The sequence below is a fragment of the Oncorhynchus clarkii genome, chromosome 22, assembly GCF_045791955.1.
Source record: "Oncorhynchus clarkii lewisi isolate Uvic-CL-2024 chromosome 22, UVic_Ocla_1.0, whole genome shotgun sequence".
NCBI classification, from domain to species: Eukaryota; Metazoa; Chordata; class Actinopteri; order Salmoniformes; family Salmonidae; genus Oncorhynchus; species Oncorhynchus clarkii.
This window is the reverse complement of record NC_092168.1, coordinates 28,835,652-28,854,681: the sequence shown is the minus strand read 5'-3', so window position 1 is coordinate 28,854,681 and position 19,030 is coordinate 28,835,652. Positions and strand designations below refer to the sequence as shown.

At 46.7% G+C, this 19,030-nt stretch overlaps 1 protein-coding gene across 2 annotated transcripts in view; it reads right to left on the bottom strand.

Moving 5' to 3' along the window:
• Positions 1 to 2,869: 2,869 nt before the first annotated feature.
• The window catches only part of LOC139380741 (ephrin type-A receptor 3-like), a 154,429-nt gene continuing 138,268 nt past the window's right edge, over positions 2,870 to 19,030 (bottom strand). The window contains exons 16-18 of one of the 2 annotated variants that reach the window (XM_071123724.1): positions 10,868 to 11,026; positions 8,316 to 8,441; positions 2,870 to 7,594 (exon numbers count right to left, since the gene is read on the bottom strand). In XM_071123724.1, the coding sequence (XP_070979825.1) occupies positions 8,357 to 8,441; positions 10,868 to 11,026 (244 nt within the window). In that variant the 3' untranslated portion in view covers positions 2,870 to 7,594; positions 8,316 to 8,356. The remainder of the gene's footprint in view (positions 7,595 to 8,315; positions 8,442 to 10,867; positions 11,027 to 19,030) is intronic. The other variant, XM_071123722.1, reaches the window with a different exon arrangement.

Below are 19,030 nucleotides of genomic sequence, written 5' to 3'. Positions count from 1 at the left end.
GAGAGAGGGAGGTGGAAAGAGAGAGAGAGAGAGCGAGAGCGAGAGAGAGCGAGAGCGAGAGAGAGATAGAGAGAGAGAGAGAGAGAGAGAGAGAGAGGGAGAGGTGGAAAGAGAGAGAGAGAGAGAGAGAGAGAGAGGTGGGATGAGGAGGGGTTAAAGGCAGAAACCACCAACAAATTACAGGAACATGTTGGTGTTTTCTTACATCATGACGACTGGACACCTCTTGTAGATCTGAATGGAATTGGATTTAAATCTAGAATTAAAACTGGAATGTATCTGGATAAGTCAGTCAGCTCTACCAGTACACCCCACAGAGAGAAGAGAGGATGGTGACATGACTCCGGCAGCAGACCCTCCACATCACTCATCCTTTACCTAAAATCAATTATCAGGGTGAACGAGTGAGTGTGAAAGAGGGAACAAGAGAGAGCAGTGTTAGTGACAGACATCAGAGAGACAGCTGTGTGTATGTATGTCCTTGTGTGTGTGTGTGTGTGTGTGTGTGTGTGTGTGTGTGTGTGTCATTAGCGATGAGACATCAGTGTAACAGTTACAGTCAGCACTCTCCAGTCCAGACAAACACCATCTCGTGTCCACTCAGTCCAGGACAGATTACAACAGCCTGCTGGTGATCTATTGGTGTGATTTAGCATGAGGTTACACCGTAATGACTGGATGGGTTGCACTATCATGATGTTAAGGAGCCCAACACAGCTCAACACCATGCAGTCCTGCAGTAATTGACCCAGGACAGGCAGAAGAATCCTGCATGTAAAACTAAACTAAGAAAGTGAGAACTCAGCAATATTGATGTGTCTCATTGTTACCACCAGTGGAGTAGAGGTATCATGGTGGCACATTTGTAATGATCATTTCACCCCTGTCTGTGGCACATCGTTTGTTACGGAAACAGCTAAGGAGAGCAGGCACTAAAGTACTGCGACCTGGTTACACACACACACACACACACACACACACACACACACACACACACACAGTTGTCCCTGGATGCCAAGAGATGGACGAGTCAGTCAGGGAAGAGGTTCTTTGCAGACCAAAGCCAGCATGTAGGCTACAGGTATCATCTATCCTGCAACATAGTCTGTGTGTGTCCACTCTCTGTTTGGCCTCATCTGTCAGTCTACAGCCAGTCTGTGTCCCTGTTGTGGTCTGTCTGTCCTGCTCTCATGAGTGAAGGGTGTGAATACGTTCAATATTTCTCCGCATTTTCTTTTGAAAATAAAGTTATTATCATTCCTCATAAGAAGAGGAACTAACTAACACTAAGAGATAAGAGAGATAAATAACTAACACTGGTGAGATGATTCATACCTGACATTCTGGTCTTCATCACTGACCTCTGACCTACAGGATATGACCATGTGGATGACATCTTCCCAGTGGCCGTGCGTGTGTATGTATGTGTGTGTACAAATGCACCTTTGTGAAAATGTGTGCCATGTGTGTATGGATGACATCCTCCCAGCATGCAGCAGCAGTATAAGGCAGAGCCAATGCCTTTCCAACATGGCGTCACGCCATGCACTGCAGCTGCACACAGTTGGAGACTTTTTACTGTGAAGGCAAGGGCCAACGGGATGGGAGGGAAAGACGGAAGGAGGAAGAGAAGGTTTGTGTCCTGGCATTAGGTATGGGTCCATGGTAGAAGGGTTTGGGGGAGGGGAAGGAAGATAAAAGTATGGTGGAAGGGTTGACAAGAGAGGGATTCTAAGTTTGACAAGAGAGGGGTTTGGTTTCCCAATTCAAAATATGATTGAGACAGGATTTTACAAAGCAGAAACATGTTTTCTCCTCATCACTCTTGTGGAAGCATGCTTTCTGGGCCAGCTGCAGAGTTAAACAGCACATGGTGTGGACGGGTGATGAACGGGTTCTGTTAACCTCCCTGCCTGGCTGTGTTAGCATAACACTGTGTTCTACTGGGCTTTCACTGTTACAACGGGACACAGACTCCTTGCCTGTCTGCCTGCCTGCTTGCCTCCTACACACCTGCCTCCTCTCCTGTCCTGTCCTGTCCTCCTGTCTACTGCCTAGTCTCTCTCTCTCTCCTCCTTCATCTTTCTTCTATCTCTTTACCCCTCTCTCACCTGTCTCCTGTCCTCCTGTTGCTGGTTAATCTCACTCTCTCTCGATTCTTCTCCCTCGCTCCTCTCCTCCATCTCTCCCGTCAGTTCTTGCTCCCAGGAGCTCAGGGGTTTTAGATCACAGTAAAGAACAAATTGGAGCAGCAACGTCTAACATATTGTGTTCATCATTCCCTGACTGTAGGACACTGTCCTGCTCACCCCCTATCCTCTCCTTTATCAATCTCCCTCACTTCTCTTCTCCATCTATCCCTCGCTCCTCACATCTGCCCTAGGCCATCTGGAGAACGTCAGGCTTTCAGGGGAGAGCAGAGACCATCAGTTACCGTCACACACACACACGCACGCATGTACGCACACACACACACACGCACACACACCTACAGTCAGTCAGTCCCTTAGACATCCCCCCTAACACTGCCCTGCTCTACAACCCTGTAAGATCAGCTGCATTAAAATCACACTATAAATCTACCTGCTAACTACGCCAGGCCTGCTCTAAAGTATATGAAAGGCCTTATTGGAAGTGGCCCTGAACATGGATCCTGATTCAGAGCAGCAGAACAGGGATTGACAACAGAAGCTCAGTGGGGACTAGAGAGGAGAGCTGGAGACCAGATGTTTGGTAGAGATGGGGCAGAGAGGAAGAGGAGAGGAAGAGAAAGAGGTTTAGCTTTTTGGGACAAAGTTGGTGCCTTGTGCCTTTGTACCAAACCTGTGAAACACCAGAAAGAATCATAGGGCAATTTTATCCGCATTCATTTTTTTGCAAATATTTTGAGAATGTTTATTATAAAAATATAAATGTTTCCACTACAAATCATTTTACATTAGTAGACAAGGCTTTTACGTACGCAAGCACGTCGTACGCACACACTCGCATGCCCACACACACAAGGACACACACGTACCGGCGCACACACACATTCATCTAAGAAAAGCAAAAAGAGTAAGGATGGGGTGCATAACAGTATTGCTCTTCCACACTGAAGACGCTGTCACAGAACCAACCATGTCATAGATTACAGTATGCTACAAAAAAAAACATTACACTTTTGCACAGTATATGTTAACAATAAATAATAGGTTATTATAATTGCTTTTCTTTTATGTAAAAAAACAAAATAACATGAAATATAATACAAAGAATGTTTGTCTTTTTAAAATGTTGCACAGATATTTCTGTTCATTCTTTTATACATAGAAACATTTGTACAACGGGATGGCTATGGAAGGGGACTGTCCTGCTTGTAGATATGGTGACACAGTTGTTTTACATATGTACATGCCATACAGAACACGTAACAGCAGCTAAGGGCGGGCAGGGGATGGACGGAGGTGTTATCACACACACGCACACAGACACATGCAAACAACACACACATACACATCCACTGTTCAGATCAGAGAGAATCCTTATCTACTGTAGCGATGCAATACACTCAGACACTCGTTTTATCTAGAGAGGTGTGATGATATATCCCCACCAGTGTTAGAAAATAGCATTGGAAGAGCTGTGGGATAGTGTTGTTCATTTTCATATTCTACCTTACAGAGCAGAATACGCTCTGAAGCAGCCAGCATGGTATTCTCTCTCTAACTCTCTCTCTCTCCATCTTTTTCATTATCTCTACAGCTCTCTCTCTTTTTCTCACTCCCTCTACATCTCTCTCTCTCTACTTCTACATCTCTCTCTTCCTCTCCTTTCTCTCTATCCTGTTTCAGTTTGAATGAATAACACACATCCTGAGATTTCACATTAGGACTAGGAACTAGGAAGCTTGGAGTTATGCATCATCACCTACTGTATGATAAGCAGACAGGTGGTAGTTAGATACAGTTCTGTATGATAAGCAGACAGGTGGTAGTTAGATACAGTTCTGTATGATAAGCAGACAGGTGGTAGTTAGTTACAGTTCTGTATGATAAGCAGACAGGTGGTAGTTAGTTACAGTTCTCTATGATAAGCAGACAGGTGGTAGTTAGATACAGTTCTGTATGATAAGCAGACAGGTGGTAGTTAGATACAGTTCTGTATGATAAGCAGACAGGTGGTAGTTAGATACAGTTCTGTATGATAAGCAGACAGGTGGTAGTTAGATACAGTTCTGCATCATAAGCAGACAGGTGGTAGTTAGTTACAGTTCTGTATGATAAGCAGACAGGTGGTAGTTAGTTACAGTTATGTATGATAAGCAGACAGGTGGTAGTTAGTTACAGTTCTGTATGATAAGCAGACAGGTGGTAGTTAGATACAGTTCTGTATGATAAGCAGACAGGTGGTAGTTAGATACAGTTGTGTATCATAAGCAGACAGGTGGTAGTTAGTTACAGTTATGTATGATAAGCAGACAGGTGGTAGTTAGTTACAGTTCTCTATGATAAGCAGAAGGGTGGTAGTTAGTTACAGATACAGTTGAAGTCAGAAGTTTACATACACTTAGGTTGGAGTCATTAAAATTAGTTTTTCAACCACCCCACAATTTTTTGTTAACAAACTATAGTTTTGGCAAGTCGGTTAGGACATCTACTTTGTGCATGACACAAATAATTTTGTTTACAGACAGATTATTTCACTTATAATTCACTGTATCACAATTCAGAAGTCAGAAGTTTACATACACTAAGTTGACTGTGCCTATTAACAGCTTGGAAAATTCAAGAAAGAAGCTTCTGATAGGCTAATTGACATAATTTGAGTCAATTGGCGGTGTACCTGTGGATGTATTTCAAGGCCTACCTTCAAACTCAGTGCCTCTTTGCTTGACATAATGGGGAAATCAAAAGAAATAAGCCAAGACCTCAGAAAAAAATGTAGACCTCCACAAGTCTGGTTCATCCTTGGGAGCAAATTCCAAATGCCTGAAGGTACCACGTTCATCTGTATAAACAATAGTACACAAGTATAACACCATGGGACCACGCAGCAGTCATACCGCTCAGGAAGGAGACGCGTTCTGCCTCCTAGAGATGAACGTACTTTGGTGCGAAAAGTGCAAATCAATCCTAGAACAACAGCAAAGGACCTTGTGAAGATGCTGGATGAAACAGGTTCCACAAGTATCTATATACACAGTAAAGTCCTATATCGACATAACCTGAAAGGCCACTCAGAGAGGAAAAAGCCACTGCTCCAAAACCGCCATAAACAAGCCAGACTACGGTTTCCAACTGCACATGGGGACAAAGATCGTAGTTTTTGGAGAAACATCCTCTGGTCTGATGACACAAAAATAGAACTGTTTGGGCCATATTGACCATCGTTATGTTTGGAGGAAAAGGGGGAGGCTTGCAAGCTGAAGAACACCATCCCAATCATGTTGTGGGGGTGATTTGCTGCAGGAGGGACTGGTGCACTTCACAAAATAGATGGCATCATGAGACAGGAAAATGATGTGCATATATTGAAGCAACATCTCAAGACATCAGTCAGGAAGTTAAAGCTTGGTCGTAAATGGGTCTTCCAAATGGACAATGACCCCAAGCATATTTCCAAAGTTGTGGCAAAATGGCTTAAGGACAACAAAATCAAGGTATTGGAGTGGCCATCAGAAAGGCCTGACCTCAATCCTATAGACAATGTGTGGGCAGAACAGAAAAAGTGTGTGGAGGCCTACAAACCTGACTCAGTTACACCAGCTCTGTCAGGGGGAATGGAACAAAATTCACCCAACTTATTGTGGGAAGCTTGTGGAAGGCCACCCCAACACGTTTGACCCAAGTTAAACCATTTAAAGACAATGCTACCAAATACAAATTGAGTGTATGTAAACATCTGACCCATAGGGAATGTGATGAAAGAAATAAAAGCTGAAATAAATAATTCTCTCTACTATTATTCTGACATTTCACATTCTTAAAAAAAAGTGGTGATCCTAACTGACCTAAAACAAGGAATTTTTACTAGGATTAAATGTCAGGAAAAAAAAGTGAGTTTAAATGTATTTGGCTAAGGTGTATGTAAACTTACGACTTCAACTGTATGTATGATAAGCAGACAGGTAGTAGTTAGTTACAGTTCTGTGGTCTGATATGTCCTGTTTACCATCAGAGCAAACTGTACAGGTCTGAGACTCATGACTTCAAGTTGATCAAACTGATAAACTGATTGTTATGATTATTGCTCTCTGTTTGACATGGACTGTTTGCAGACATTAGTCTATAGCTATGGGATAAATGGCTTATTCTAGTCTGGGTGCCCATCAAATGGTTTGGCTTCCTTCTCAAGCTGATTTTCTCTTGAGTATACCTTCACACTCACATGCAGAGACATGGGTGCATACACACACACACACGCGCACACACACACACACACACACACACACACACACACACACACACACACACACACACACACACACACACACACACACACACACACACACACACACACACACACACACACACACACACACACACACACACACACACACACAGAGTAGTATCAGTCCTTCTCTGTGAGAGAGAGTGGGGTCTTCAGTGGTGGGAGTCTCCAGGTGTGCTTCGTCTGCTCCAGGTTGATGTGGATTGCTGCTGCTGTCTGCGTTGTTCTACTCAAGGCATTTCAAGTTTTCCTCTCCAGAGCTTAAAAACTGTCAGTCAAATCCACAGGATCAGATCACGACTGGTTCAGTTCTCAACAAGCCCCTTTCCACGATAAGTCACACACAGGGCCCTGCTGTCCCAGGTTCTCCAATCCCAGCTCCAGCCCTTTATCCTCATGCCCTTAAGGTCCAAGGCCAGGTTATCTCCCTCTTTCCTGTGTTCTCAGTAAGGCATCTCAGCAATGGTGCGGAGTGTCGAAGGGTTGGTCTGTCTGTCGGTCTGACTGCTTGCCCTGGATTCAGGATAAGGGCATGACATCATGGTGACATCATCAAACCTCAGAGCTGTTGTCCTCCGCTGCACCACTTTTCTAATGTCTACTTCCTCCTTTAGTTTGGGACTTCCTCCTGCATGTTACAGAGATCAGAGGGCTGTTCTAAGTGCTATGAGCCCGTCCTCTCCCCTCCTTCATTCCCTATCACTACACCTCGACAGGGGAGGGATCCCTCGTGGAATGAACCTAATTGAAACGTCCACAGACGTGGAGGGAGGAACTGAAAAGGAGACGCTTTAATACAGAATGAAACGGGGCACAGAAGGGCTTAATTCCGAATGGAACGGGGTCCAGAGGGTCTTCATTTAGAATGGAACGGGGCCCAGAAAGGCTTCATTCAGAATGGAACAGGGCCCAGAAGGGCTTCATTCAGAATGGATTGGGACCCAGAATGGCTTCATTCAGATTGGAACGGGGGCCAGACGGGCTTCATTCAGAATGGAACGGGGGCCAGAGGGCAGCCAGTCAGCCAATCTGTGGATCTCTAGTGGCTTGGTTGGGTTAGACTGGGACAGGGCCATTCTTACTGTGGTTCTCTAGTGCTTTGATGCTGCTCACAATGTTCTTCTGAGGGCTGACGATAGTCACACCAACCTTCTTTAGGTCCCTGCAGAGAGAAAGGAGGGGGGAAGAGAGAGAGAGAGAGAGAGAGAGAGAGAGAGAGAGAGAGAGAGAGAAAGTGCTTCAGTATGTGACACACAGTGACATTAATGACATGCGGTCAGTGCTGCCCCCTCTCCCCCTCCCACTTCTGCTGGCCTGTCAATCACAAGGTTGATGTGCTGCCAGAGCTCTCTAGTTAGCTTGTGGGAGAGTGGCGTTGGGCAGTTTTTGGTCATGCTTAGTGGTGTGTGTATGTTTGGAAGGGAGGGAGCAGCACTGATACAAATAGATGGATAATAAATGCAGAATAAATCAACTGGTTAGAGCAAGCTTCATCACAACACACACACAGCATGGGTTACACACAGCATTTCATGAAGACACACAACTCAAACAAGTATGTTATGTTTCATCTAGTGGACTTTATGTAGCAGCACGGTGATATTAGGTACAGCAGTGGGATATTATGGGACATCAGTGGACAAGATATCTTCAGCTCGGCTCCTGTTAGGTGACTGTGGTTATAGACACATATTAGTAAAGGAACAGCTCAGCTCAGACCCGCTAGGTTAACACAGCTTGGGTTTTACACTGAGCTTCAGTTCTCTGCTAGTCTGTAGGGTGCACACAACACAAAACAGGACAACTCCGTAGAAAGTTATTTTGATGCAAGCATGGGGTTATAGTTTGGAGGGCAGCCAGACAGTGCACAGTGGTCCACCCACCATCCGGTATCTCTGGAGTAGGGGATGGAGAGGAGAGGGGGTTAGAGGGTGGTGATCCCCATTGAAGGCTCCCACTCTGGGCAGGTGGCTGCTGTGACGTGGTGCTGGACCTCTGTCAGACAGATTCTACAGTACAGACAGGCAGGAGGCAGGGCCAGGGAATGTGAATAAAGTTTCCCAGGCTAATGGACGTCACACAGCCATACTGGCAACAGTCTCTCAAAAAGGCTTATGGGTACACAGCGTTAACACCCTGAACAGCGTGTTACAAATAAATAAATAAAGTAAATAAACAACATAAAACGTGAATACATAAAGTATGAGGCATAAACAGAAAACAGTCTAGACAGTGAACGACTCATGCAATAAAAGTGATAAAAACTAATGACTGTGGATGTGTTTAAGTAGACCAGGGCCCAAACTTATGACCGCTGAATTCCTCCTCTGACACATGATCAATGAGAACCATAGTGGATATGGTGGTAGTGTTTACAGTGAGCAGCTAACTGCCACTCAGACAGAAAGGGCTGTCTCATCTAGAACTCTGAAGAGGCTCCTCACCCTGGGAGCACACAGAGACTTCATCCCGGCTGCTGTGTGTTACTACAAGTGGTTAGAGTGGACTCGTCAGGTTTCCCATCATAGATAGTGAGACAGAGAAATGGCAGAGGGAAGGAAGTCTGATACCTTGGGCTGGACCACCCGTCCTCAAAACTTTCAGAACCTCCATTTGTAACCCACATCTCTGTCCGTTCATTAAAAGTATATTGTGTCAGTGGATTAAGGAGTGGTATAGGGTTTGATTAGTTTCGTCTGGCAGACCGAGGTCAGAGCAATGGGCCAGGGGTAGTCTCCTGCTGAATATGAAGGACTGGATTAAGATACTACTAATCAATAGACTGGTATACTACGGTCAAGGGCTGGGTGTGTCAGAGGTATACCCTTGGAGGATTAAAACACACACATGATCCAATTCCTGTTCTGATCCAGTTATGATCCATGAGAGGAGAATCAGAGATGCTGTAGAATGATCCTGTTATCAGAAACCATGTGTAGGCTATACAGTTCATCTGTGATGTATTCCATCAATACTGCATGTGGTATTTCTACTGAGTCTGCCAAACAAGCCTTTTTGTGCCTCTGTAGTGATTGGTTTAAGGGAAGCTCTCATTGATGAAATTGATTAATTGATTAATTGTCCTGAGAAAAAACTCTTCCTGTAAGAGAATGTGCTGCTACAACAGTATTTAGTTTTAGAGAAACTAGCTGATAATAGACGAGAGAGAGAGAAAGAGAGAGAGAAAGAGAGAGAGAGAGAGAGAGAGAGAGAGAGAGAGATCCTTATAAGGCATTGTTCTGTTGGATAGATCAGGCTCTCTCTCTCAGGCAATTAAACTAGGCCATGGATGAGGAGGTAATCTAGTAGCTATTTGCATTTCATTATTTATATTGACATCAGAACAAAAGGCAACGTGGTAATTATTGCCTGGGCCTTTTGTTAGTAGTGACTGTGTGTAGTATGTAGTGGCTGTGTGTGACTGCTGTGTAGCCCAGTGTGTTAGGGAGACCAGAGCATAGCACCCAGACAAATGCTTTGATCAGCCTGATTACAACTGTCAAATTATTTACACTGTCAAATACCTCATCAATTAACACAACAGCAGGTCCCCAAAGGCCACATCCTCCGCAGAGGGAGAGGGAGGGAGGAAGGGAGGGAGGGAAGGGGATAGGGAGAGAAAGAGAGCAAGAGATAGAGGGAGGGAGGAACATGAGAGATGGAAATGAGATGGGACAGAGAGAAAGCCTCCAGCGGGCCAAATCACTGCATTTCCCATGAAACCTATATGAGCAACATGGTGGAGCCGTGAGCCCAAATAGAGGTTGATTATGAGAGAGAGAGGTTGCGATGAGTTACACGGGGGTGCACGGGGGTGCACGGGGGTGCATGGGGGCTGTGCTCATGGATTCTACCAGATACACTCTACTAAAGCTGTTTACAGCCTGTAGATCCTGTCAGAACTGGAGCTTAGATTTTACAAGATGTCTCTCTCCTCTCTCTCTCCCTCGGTATGGTTGATCTCTGCGTAGCATGGCTAAAGCGCTGTCATTACAGATTACAATCAAACACTGCTATCCATGGATAACAGATTAGACCCACAGTGGTGCCTCCAAGTAATGGAGGCAGATTGAAAACATTTTGGGGTCTCAGTGTGGGGGGTGTGTGAGCTGTATTAAATCTGGGTTGCTGAGATACTTTCTCAGGGAAATGTCCTGTTTTAAGTGTCTTGTCTGAGCTCTTTAAATCACTGTTAGGGCCTCGCTCCCTGCTGCACTCACAGAAAACATTCAGGGTATTCCCATATTTTGTCAAATATTATTTTTTAGATACAAAGTTAAATCATATTATACAACAACTTGCATTTTGCTACTGGTTGGACAAGCCAAATACATGTAAATTTCACTGGACCATTGGTTCCTCAACGAGTCTTCAGTGAGTCCTGTAAAGCTTGAGTCTGAGTGTTACTACAGAGCGTCATAAGAAGCAGTCTTACTCTGCGGAGGTCTTGGGCAGGGTGTCACAGGAGCTGTAGCTGACCCCAGAGAAGGCCTCCTTACAGGGCAGAGTCCTCACGCTGTCCAGCCAATCCCCCATGGTGTCCAACGATGGAACCACCTCAGAACTACTCCTGTCCAGAAGCAGGTTGGCTGGCCTGGAGGTGGAGGTGGAGGGGGAGAGAGAGAGAAAGGACATGCATGGTTAGCCATTTGGCACACTAGCCATACTTGAACTCCTTGTGTTGAGGGGGGTTACATGGGACACAGTCCCCTCAAAGAGCTGCATGGTCAGCCTTGGAAAATACATCACACTACTTCCTCCCTCCACTCAGCTGATACTCTGTCTGCCTGTCCAGAAAGGTACACCTCCACCACCAGCACTACAACACACACACACACACACACACACACACACACACACACACACACACACACACACACACACACACACACACACACACACACACACACACACACACACACACACACACACACACACACACACACACACACGCTGGATTCTGCAAATCACATCAGGGACTGAAACTGTTATTATTGAGAAAACAAGCTCATAAACTAACATGCTGCAAAGAGAGAACAGAGAAGGTTGTAAACCACATTTCCCCATGCACACACACACAGACACATAAACACACACACACACACTCTGACACACATGCACCCCGGGTCTCCCCAGAAGGAAACACCTGTGGAGAGAAGGGACTACCCACAATCCTGTACTGTTGCAGAGTGTTATGGACAAGCTCTCCCAGCGAAAGCCACACACACAATTTAAGTCTGATGATTTCCCAATGTGACTGCTTGCACTGTTTCTAGGTCATTACGTCCATCTAGCTCCAAACATGTATATGTTGGATGGGCTTTGAGACAAAGAAAAAGGAAACTGTAATGTATAGATTCAACATTTATGTTAATCTCTAACAATATTATTATTAACAAGACAAGCATAGATTTTTGTATAATTACACGATTGTTTTCTCTAATAAAATACTAGAATTTCAACAATACTGCAGTCTTTTCGGATTAGAATCTAAACCAAATCATTATCTAAACCAATCAAAATTCATGCTGTTCCATGAACAATAAATTATATGATGAAAAGCATGGCTTGAGGCACTGTTCTGTAGAGATTTGAGTGACAGGAGAGAGGGAAGAGAGAGGTAGAAGTGGAAGGGAGAGAGGGAAGAGAGAGGTAGAAGTGGAAGGGAGAGAGGGAAGAGAGAGGTAGAAGAGGAAGGGAGAGAGGGAAGAAAGGTGGAAGAGGAACGGAGAGAGGGAGTAGAGAGAGGTAGAAGAGGAGGAATGGAGAGAGGGAAGAAAGGTGGAAGAGGAAGGGAGAGAGGGAGTAGAGAGAGGTAGAAGAGGAGGAAGGGAGAGAGGGAAGAAAGGTGGAAGAGGAAGGGAGAGAGGGAGTAGAGAGAGGTAGAAGAGGAAGGGAGAGAGGGAATAGAAAGAGGTAGAAGAGGAAGGGAGAGGGAGTAGAGAGAGGTAGAAGAGGAAGGGAGAGGGAGTAGAGAGAGGTAGAAGAGGAAGGGAGAGGGAGTAGAGAGAGGTAGAAGAGGAAGGGAGAGAGGGAATAGAAAGAGGTAGAAGAGGAAGGGAGAGGGAGTAGAGAGAGGTAGAAGAGGAAGGGAGAGGGAGTAGAGAGAGGTAGAAGAGGAAGGGAGAGGGAGTAGAGAGAGGTAGAAGAGGAAGGGAGAGGGAGTAGAGAGAGGTAGAAGAGGAAGGGAGAGGGAGTAGAGAGAGGTAGAAGAGGAAGGGAGAGAGGAAGTAGAAAGAGGTAGAAGAGGAAGGGAGAGGAAGACTGAGGTAGAAGGAGAGTGAGGTAGAGAGGACTGTGTCTGCGAGTCTGTCCTTAACCCTGACCATGTTTCCTCTGGCTGTACAGACAGACAGAGGTCTGATAAACCAACCAGTCAATAACTCCATACCAGGAGACTCTTTCCACATCTTCTGAGTCAACAACCTTATGTTGTTTTGTATTGTGTTCAGTTGACACCAGGCAAAGCAGCTGTTGCTACAGTCATATCCAATCAACATCCAAATCAACAAGCCCACCTCCTCCCCATGAGGCAGGGTCAGGTTACTGTAGGTCAGACCAACTTAGGTCACGTCAACAACAACCCTGACTCATACTAAACAACGATGGGTGTGTGTGTTGGAGCCATTCGGAATAATGGCATGAATAGGTGTGTGTGTGTGTGTGTGTGTGTGTGTGTGTGTGTGTGCGTGCGTGTGTGTACGCATGTGTGTGTATGTTTGTGAGTCAGAAAACAAACCATAGGACGACTGGGACCATAGCACCTGATCACACACAGCCTAGGGGATACAAGCCAACACCGGACAGGAAACCGGCTTGGTCCTGCCATAGAGACTCCCATAGAGGGGTGTATTTATAGTAGTGTAAATAAACTAATCAGAATAGCAGGAAGTCAAGTCAGGCTGAGTATTTTGGGTGGTGGAGAGGTTTAGAGTCTTAGTTAAGGACAGATTTTTATATCACAGCAAGTGACACTGTATTTGGGGTGGTTTGGAGGTTTGTCTGTTATCTGTATTAGAGTGGCAGACTGAAGTACAGTATGCTACCTCTCAAGGGTGGGACAGGTAAGACCTACTGCTTATGGGACTACTAGACTTGTGCTTCCAGAATATGTTTGTTCCATGACAAGTTAACAAAGCAGTAAACAATATCCCATAGATGATTTCTGTTTGGAACACAACTAACCAGCCAGACAGCTCACCACAGGGACAGCAAGGACATGTCTGAGTGAGATCAAGAACGGGCGGAAGAGGATAGAGAAAGAAGTGGCAAAGGAAAGGGAGAGCTAAGAGACTGGTATGTGATTGAATCTCTTCCTGATCATCAGAGGCCTGTCTGACAGCTGAGAGCCAACTAGGAGCATAGGAGGGAAGAGAGGAGAGAGGGATAGAGGGAGCCTCTTCTTCTCATCTCTCTCTCCCTCTCTCACACACCCACACAGCTCCCTGATTACACCATCCAGGCATGGATGAGGAGACTATTGATCTGCAAAGTTCTCTCCCCTGCCTCCAGAGCAGTCAGCGTGTCAGTGTAGAGGTAAACTATAGATGACCTTGTCTTGCCTCTGTAGGATTCTTTGTTTACTATATTCTTTATTTTTAACTGCGCTTGGTAAAGTCTCATGACGGACCAACAGGCAGAGAGATCGATGGATGAGAAAGGATGAGAGGGAAGTAAAATAACATGCTTGTAGTCAGGGAGAGGAGTTGGTATCTTAAACCCCTGTGTACGCATCATCACATCTTACAGAGACAGGATTCAGAAAAAGGAGAATTCTTCACATGATGGAAAAAAAATTGGGAGGTGAGAAAGAAAAGTACAATACCACTGTCCCTGTCTTTTTCTTCCTCCCTCTTGTTCTTTTCATTTTCTCCTTTTCTGTCTGTTTTCCACTCTGAAAGACCACTGCTGTGTAGTATCATGTTTTTAGGGCTCTCAGGGGAGCAGAGGGAGAGATGGAGAGGGGGGAGAAGAAGAGAAGGAGAGATGGAGAGGGGAAGATGGGGGAGAAGGAGAGAGGGGGAGAAGAAGAGAAGGAGAGAAGGAGATGGGGGAGAAGGAGAGAGGGGGAGAAGTTGACATCTGGGCAGCTTGGTGAAGGAGTGGAGAAGCAGCTCTCACTGTGAGGGGAACTGAAATGGCTCTGCTGGGTCTCTCTACCCTCCAACCCTCCAACCATTCAATCCTCCAACCCTCCAACCACCCAACCCTCCAAACCTCCAACCATCCAACCCTCCAACCCTCCACTCCTCCAACCCTCCAACCCTCCAAACCTCCAGTCCTCCCTACATCTGGACATATCCCCCAGGCCCCCAGACAGTGCACTCTAACCACAGGTCCCTCTCCCCCAGGCCCCCAGACAGTGCACTCTAAGCCCAGGTTCCTCTCCCCCAGGCCCCCAGACTGTGAATTCTAACCCCAAGTCCCTCTCCACCAGGACCCCATTGCCCCAGGTTCCTCTCCCCAGGCCCCCAGACAGTGCACTCTAACCACATTTCCCTCTCCCCCAGGCCCCCAGACAGTGCACTCTAACCCCAGGTCCCTCTCCCCCAGGCCTGCAGACAGTGCACTCTAACCCCAGGTCCCTCTCCCCAGGCCCCCAGACAGTGTATTCTAACCCCAGGTACCTCTCCCCAGGCCCCCAGACAGTGCACTCTAACCCCAGGTTCCTCTCCCCCAGGCCACCAGACAGTCAGTGTATTCTAACCCCAGGTACCTCTCCCCCAGGCCTCCAGACAGTGCACTCTAACCCCAGGTACCTCTCCCCCAGGCCCCCAGACAGTGCACTCTAACCCCAGGTCCCTCTCCCCAGGCCCCCAGACAGTGCACTCTAACCCCAGGTTCCTCTCCCCCAGGCCACCAGACAGTCCGTGTATTCTAACCCCAGGTTCCTCTCCCCCAGGCCCCCAGACAGTGCAATCTAACCCCAGGTACCTCTCCCCAGGCCCCCAATGCCCCAGGTTCCTCTCCCCAGGCCCCCAGACAGTGCACTCTAACCACATTTCCCTCTCCCCCAGGCCCCCAGACAGTGCACTCTAACCCCAGGTCCCTCTCCCCCAGGCCTGCAGACAGTGCACTCTAACCCCAGGTCCCTCTCCCCAGGCCCCCAGACAGTGTATTCTAACCCCAGGTTCCTCTCCCCCAGGCCACCAGACAGTCCGTGTATTCTAACCCCAGGTACCTCTCCCCCAGTCCTCCAGACAGTGCACTCTAACCCCAGGTACCTCTCCCCAGGCCCCCAGACAGTGCACTCTAACCCCAGGTCCCTCTCCCCAGGCCCCCAGACAGTGCACTCTAACCCCAGGCGCCTCTCCCCCAGGCCACCAGACAGTCAGTGTATTCTAACCCCAGGTTCCTCTCCCCCAGGCCCCCAGACAGTGCACTCTAACCCCAGGTACCTCTCCCCAGGCCCCCAGACAGTGCACTCTAACCCCAGGTCCCTCTCCCCAGGCCCCCAGACAGTGCACTCTAACCCCAGGTACCTCTCCCCCAGGCCCCCAGACATTGCACTCTAACCTCAGGTCCCTCTCCCCAGGCCCCCAGACAGTGCACTCTAACCCCAGGTACCTCTCCCCCAGGCCCCCAGACAGTGCACTCTAACCCCAGGTCCCTCTCCCCCAGGCCACCAGACAGTCAGTGTATTCTAACCCCAGGTCCCTCTCCCCAGGCCCCCAGACAGTGCACTCTAACCCCAGGTCCCTCTCCCCCAGGCCCCCAAAACAGTGCACTCTAACCCCAGGTCCCTCTCCCCAAGGCCTCCAGACAGTGTACTCCAGCCCCAGGCTTTGATCTGGGCCTGTGGGGGATGGGCTCTCCATTAGCCAGGGCAGCCCAGAGACAGATGAGGTGTGTGAGCCCGAACACAGCTGCTCCTGCGGTGCGCCCCCCCCCCCCCCCCCCCCGCCACACACACACACACACACACGCACTAATCACCATAAATCTCCTCCCCTCCCCCCTCCCACCTCTCTCGCCCAGCACTCAGCCCTGTGTTAAAAGCCAATCAGGAAAATGAGATGCAAACTCCCAGGGACCCATTTTCACTTTCTTAACAAATCATTAGTCAACATTATGAGTTCCGACGTCTCCATAATACCAGGACCGTCTGTTCCACCAACCCACTGCCCCATCGCCTCCCCCCTCTACTACCCCACCCCTGTTCCAGCTATAGCTCCAGTCCTCCCTCCTCCCTGCTCCCTCTTTGCCTGCCCAAGGCCACTCTACACCAGAGCCTCAGTCCCCTGGACCTCCCCAGTGGTCAAAACAAAGAGATGGAAACACAGAATGAAAAGAGATGAGTATTAGGTGTATTAGTATGTCCTGTAGAGAGAGTGAGTGAGAAAAGAGGAAAATCAGGACGTGTGGCAGTTTAGGGAGAGAAAGAGGGAGAGAGCTAGTCTGAGGCCTGACCAGTGACTACACAGGTTCAGTTGAAGTGAGATCATAACATCATGTGCACACAGGAAGCAGGAAGTGTTGTTTATGACAGCCTCTGTCTGGCCCATGTTATTACCAACTGGCACAAACAGGTTCAGGCCCATGTTGAAAATGTAAAGATAATACTACACTCCCCTATAGGGGTCTGCCCATACAAAATAAATGCTCTCCCCTGTAGACCTCTGTAGACCTCTGCACATAATACAAACAGCTCTCCCCTATAGGCCTATACACTACTATCATGGCCTAACACATTCACAGAAGTGGAGAAACACCTTCTATGAGGCCCCTATTTCAATATCGGGTTGATATCTTGAGAGATTCAGTATGTGGTTTATATATATTTGATAGATCCAGTAACGTCTTGCACCTTGGTCGGACGGCGAGGTAGAGACAGAATCAGTAATATTGTAATAGGCCAGCAGAGGGGGAAGAGTGTGACAGAGGCAGAGACAGTATCACTCTCTGAAAAGGTTATCCTGTTTAGATACAACTAGACTAAATATATTCATATGTCACCAAATAATGTATTAAAACTCACTGTTTTAAAATGAAGGTCTATTGTAACTTCAACAGTACTCTCTGGGGTAGCACCATGGTGAAGCCGGAGGACAGCTAGCTTGTGTCCTCCTCTGGGTACATTGACTTCAATACAAAACCTAGGATGCTTGTAGGCCTCAGACCCTTCCATAGACATACATGGTAATTATGACCACTTCCAGAGGACAACCTCCAACCAATCAAAGCATTTTGCAGTATGAACTGAAAAGTTGTCCATCCAATCATAGGATTAGGATCAGAGAATAAATGTAGTGTGTTGTATTGGGGATGCGCCGCCGAGCATTATGGGGGGTTCAATGTGTTGAGAAGCTTGGTGAGATTATTTAATGGAGGCTGAGAAGTGATAGTTGAGCATTTTTTATAAATATTATTCAATTCAAATGAATTTCCTCAAATTACAGGAGGCAGAGGAGGTAGATTATTGTGTCCAGTTATTGAAATAAATTGCACTTTGCCTTGCTAACTTCAGTAGCAGCTCAAGTGTGCAATTTTCGCCGCCAATGTTACCGTAAATGTTGTTGACTTTTTGTTGAAGAACCCCTTCCACTCTCTGGGGTACGCGTAAAAGGTGCAAGTTCAAATTGAGGGTCGACCTCTGCCTGAGATCAGTTTCATGAAAAGGGATGAAAAGGTGAGGGCTTCAATACCAATTGTTATCAAAATAATAGCTGGTTAACAGGAAGCCTTTCATCAAGCCGCCTGTAATGCTGGCCTTTCCTGCTTTTTGGAAGGTCTGAGCCTCGGGCAAAAGGGGGGCACAGTGACCTGAAGAACATTGATCATTCAGCTAAAAAGGAAAAACAAAAGCAGAGAGCCCACATCAAATTGAAGCTTCTAGGGAAAAAGCTGCATCGATCATGACGAAGGTTTGCGTATTCAAACTGCGCAACACAACGAGAAAGAAAGAAGAAACAGGGATGTTCTCAAGCGGCTTATCAACACCACTGCGTATTGGGGCAAGAATTGGCTTTAGAGGACACAACGAGAGGGAAAGTTCCGCTAACAAGGACAACCACAAGGAGTTTGCAGTGGTAATGGCACGTTACGCTGCTTTACTTGCTGAACTTATGGAACTTTCCACTGTCCTTTCTGGGATGTCAAAATCAATTCAGAATGATTTGATAGCTTCCATCGCATCCTCCATTAAAAGTTAGATTTCTTTTGCTCGCGCTCAGGTAGGCTTTCCACTTTCCTCTGGTGTTTATTTAGCAAAGAACACAATCCCTCCGGACAGACACAAGCAGAAACTCTTGACATAAATGTTGCAGCAGTCTAGGCTACACCTAAACATTAGAACTCTGACATGCTGTATGGGATGAAAACGAGACTATTTTTCAGTCTGATCAACTGTAGGGTACTAATAAGAGCAGCTGCATACAGCCTATGTGCCCTGTCCATCTGGTCAGGGTAAACTAATTGGTAGCGTTGTGTATTTATAGTCCATTTGTGTGTCAGGAGAAAATGTGAAGGTGATCAAATTTAGTTTATATTCAAAGTTGGGCTGGCTAGGCTGCCTATACGTTTTCAATCCAAAATTATTAACTGGAATTAATCAATCCACATGACAGATGTAAGTAAATGTTTTATAAGGCCTACAGTT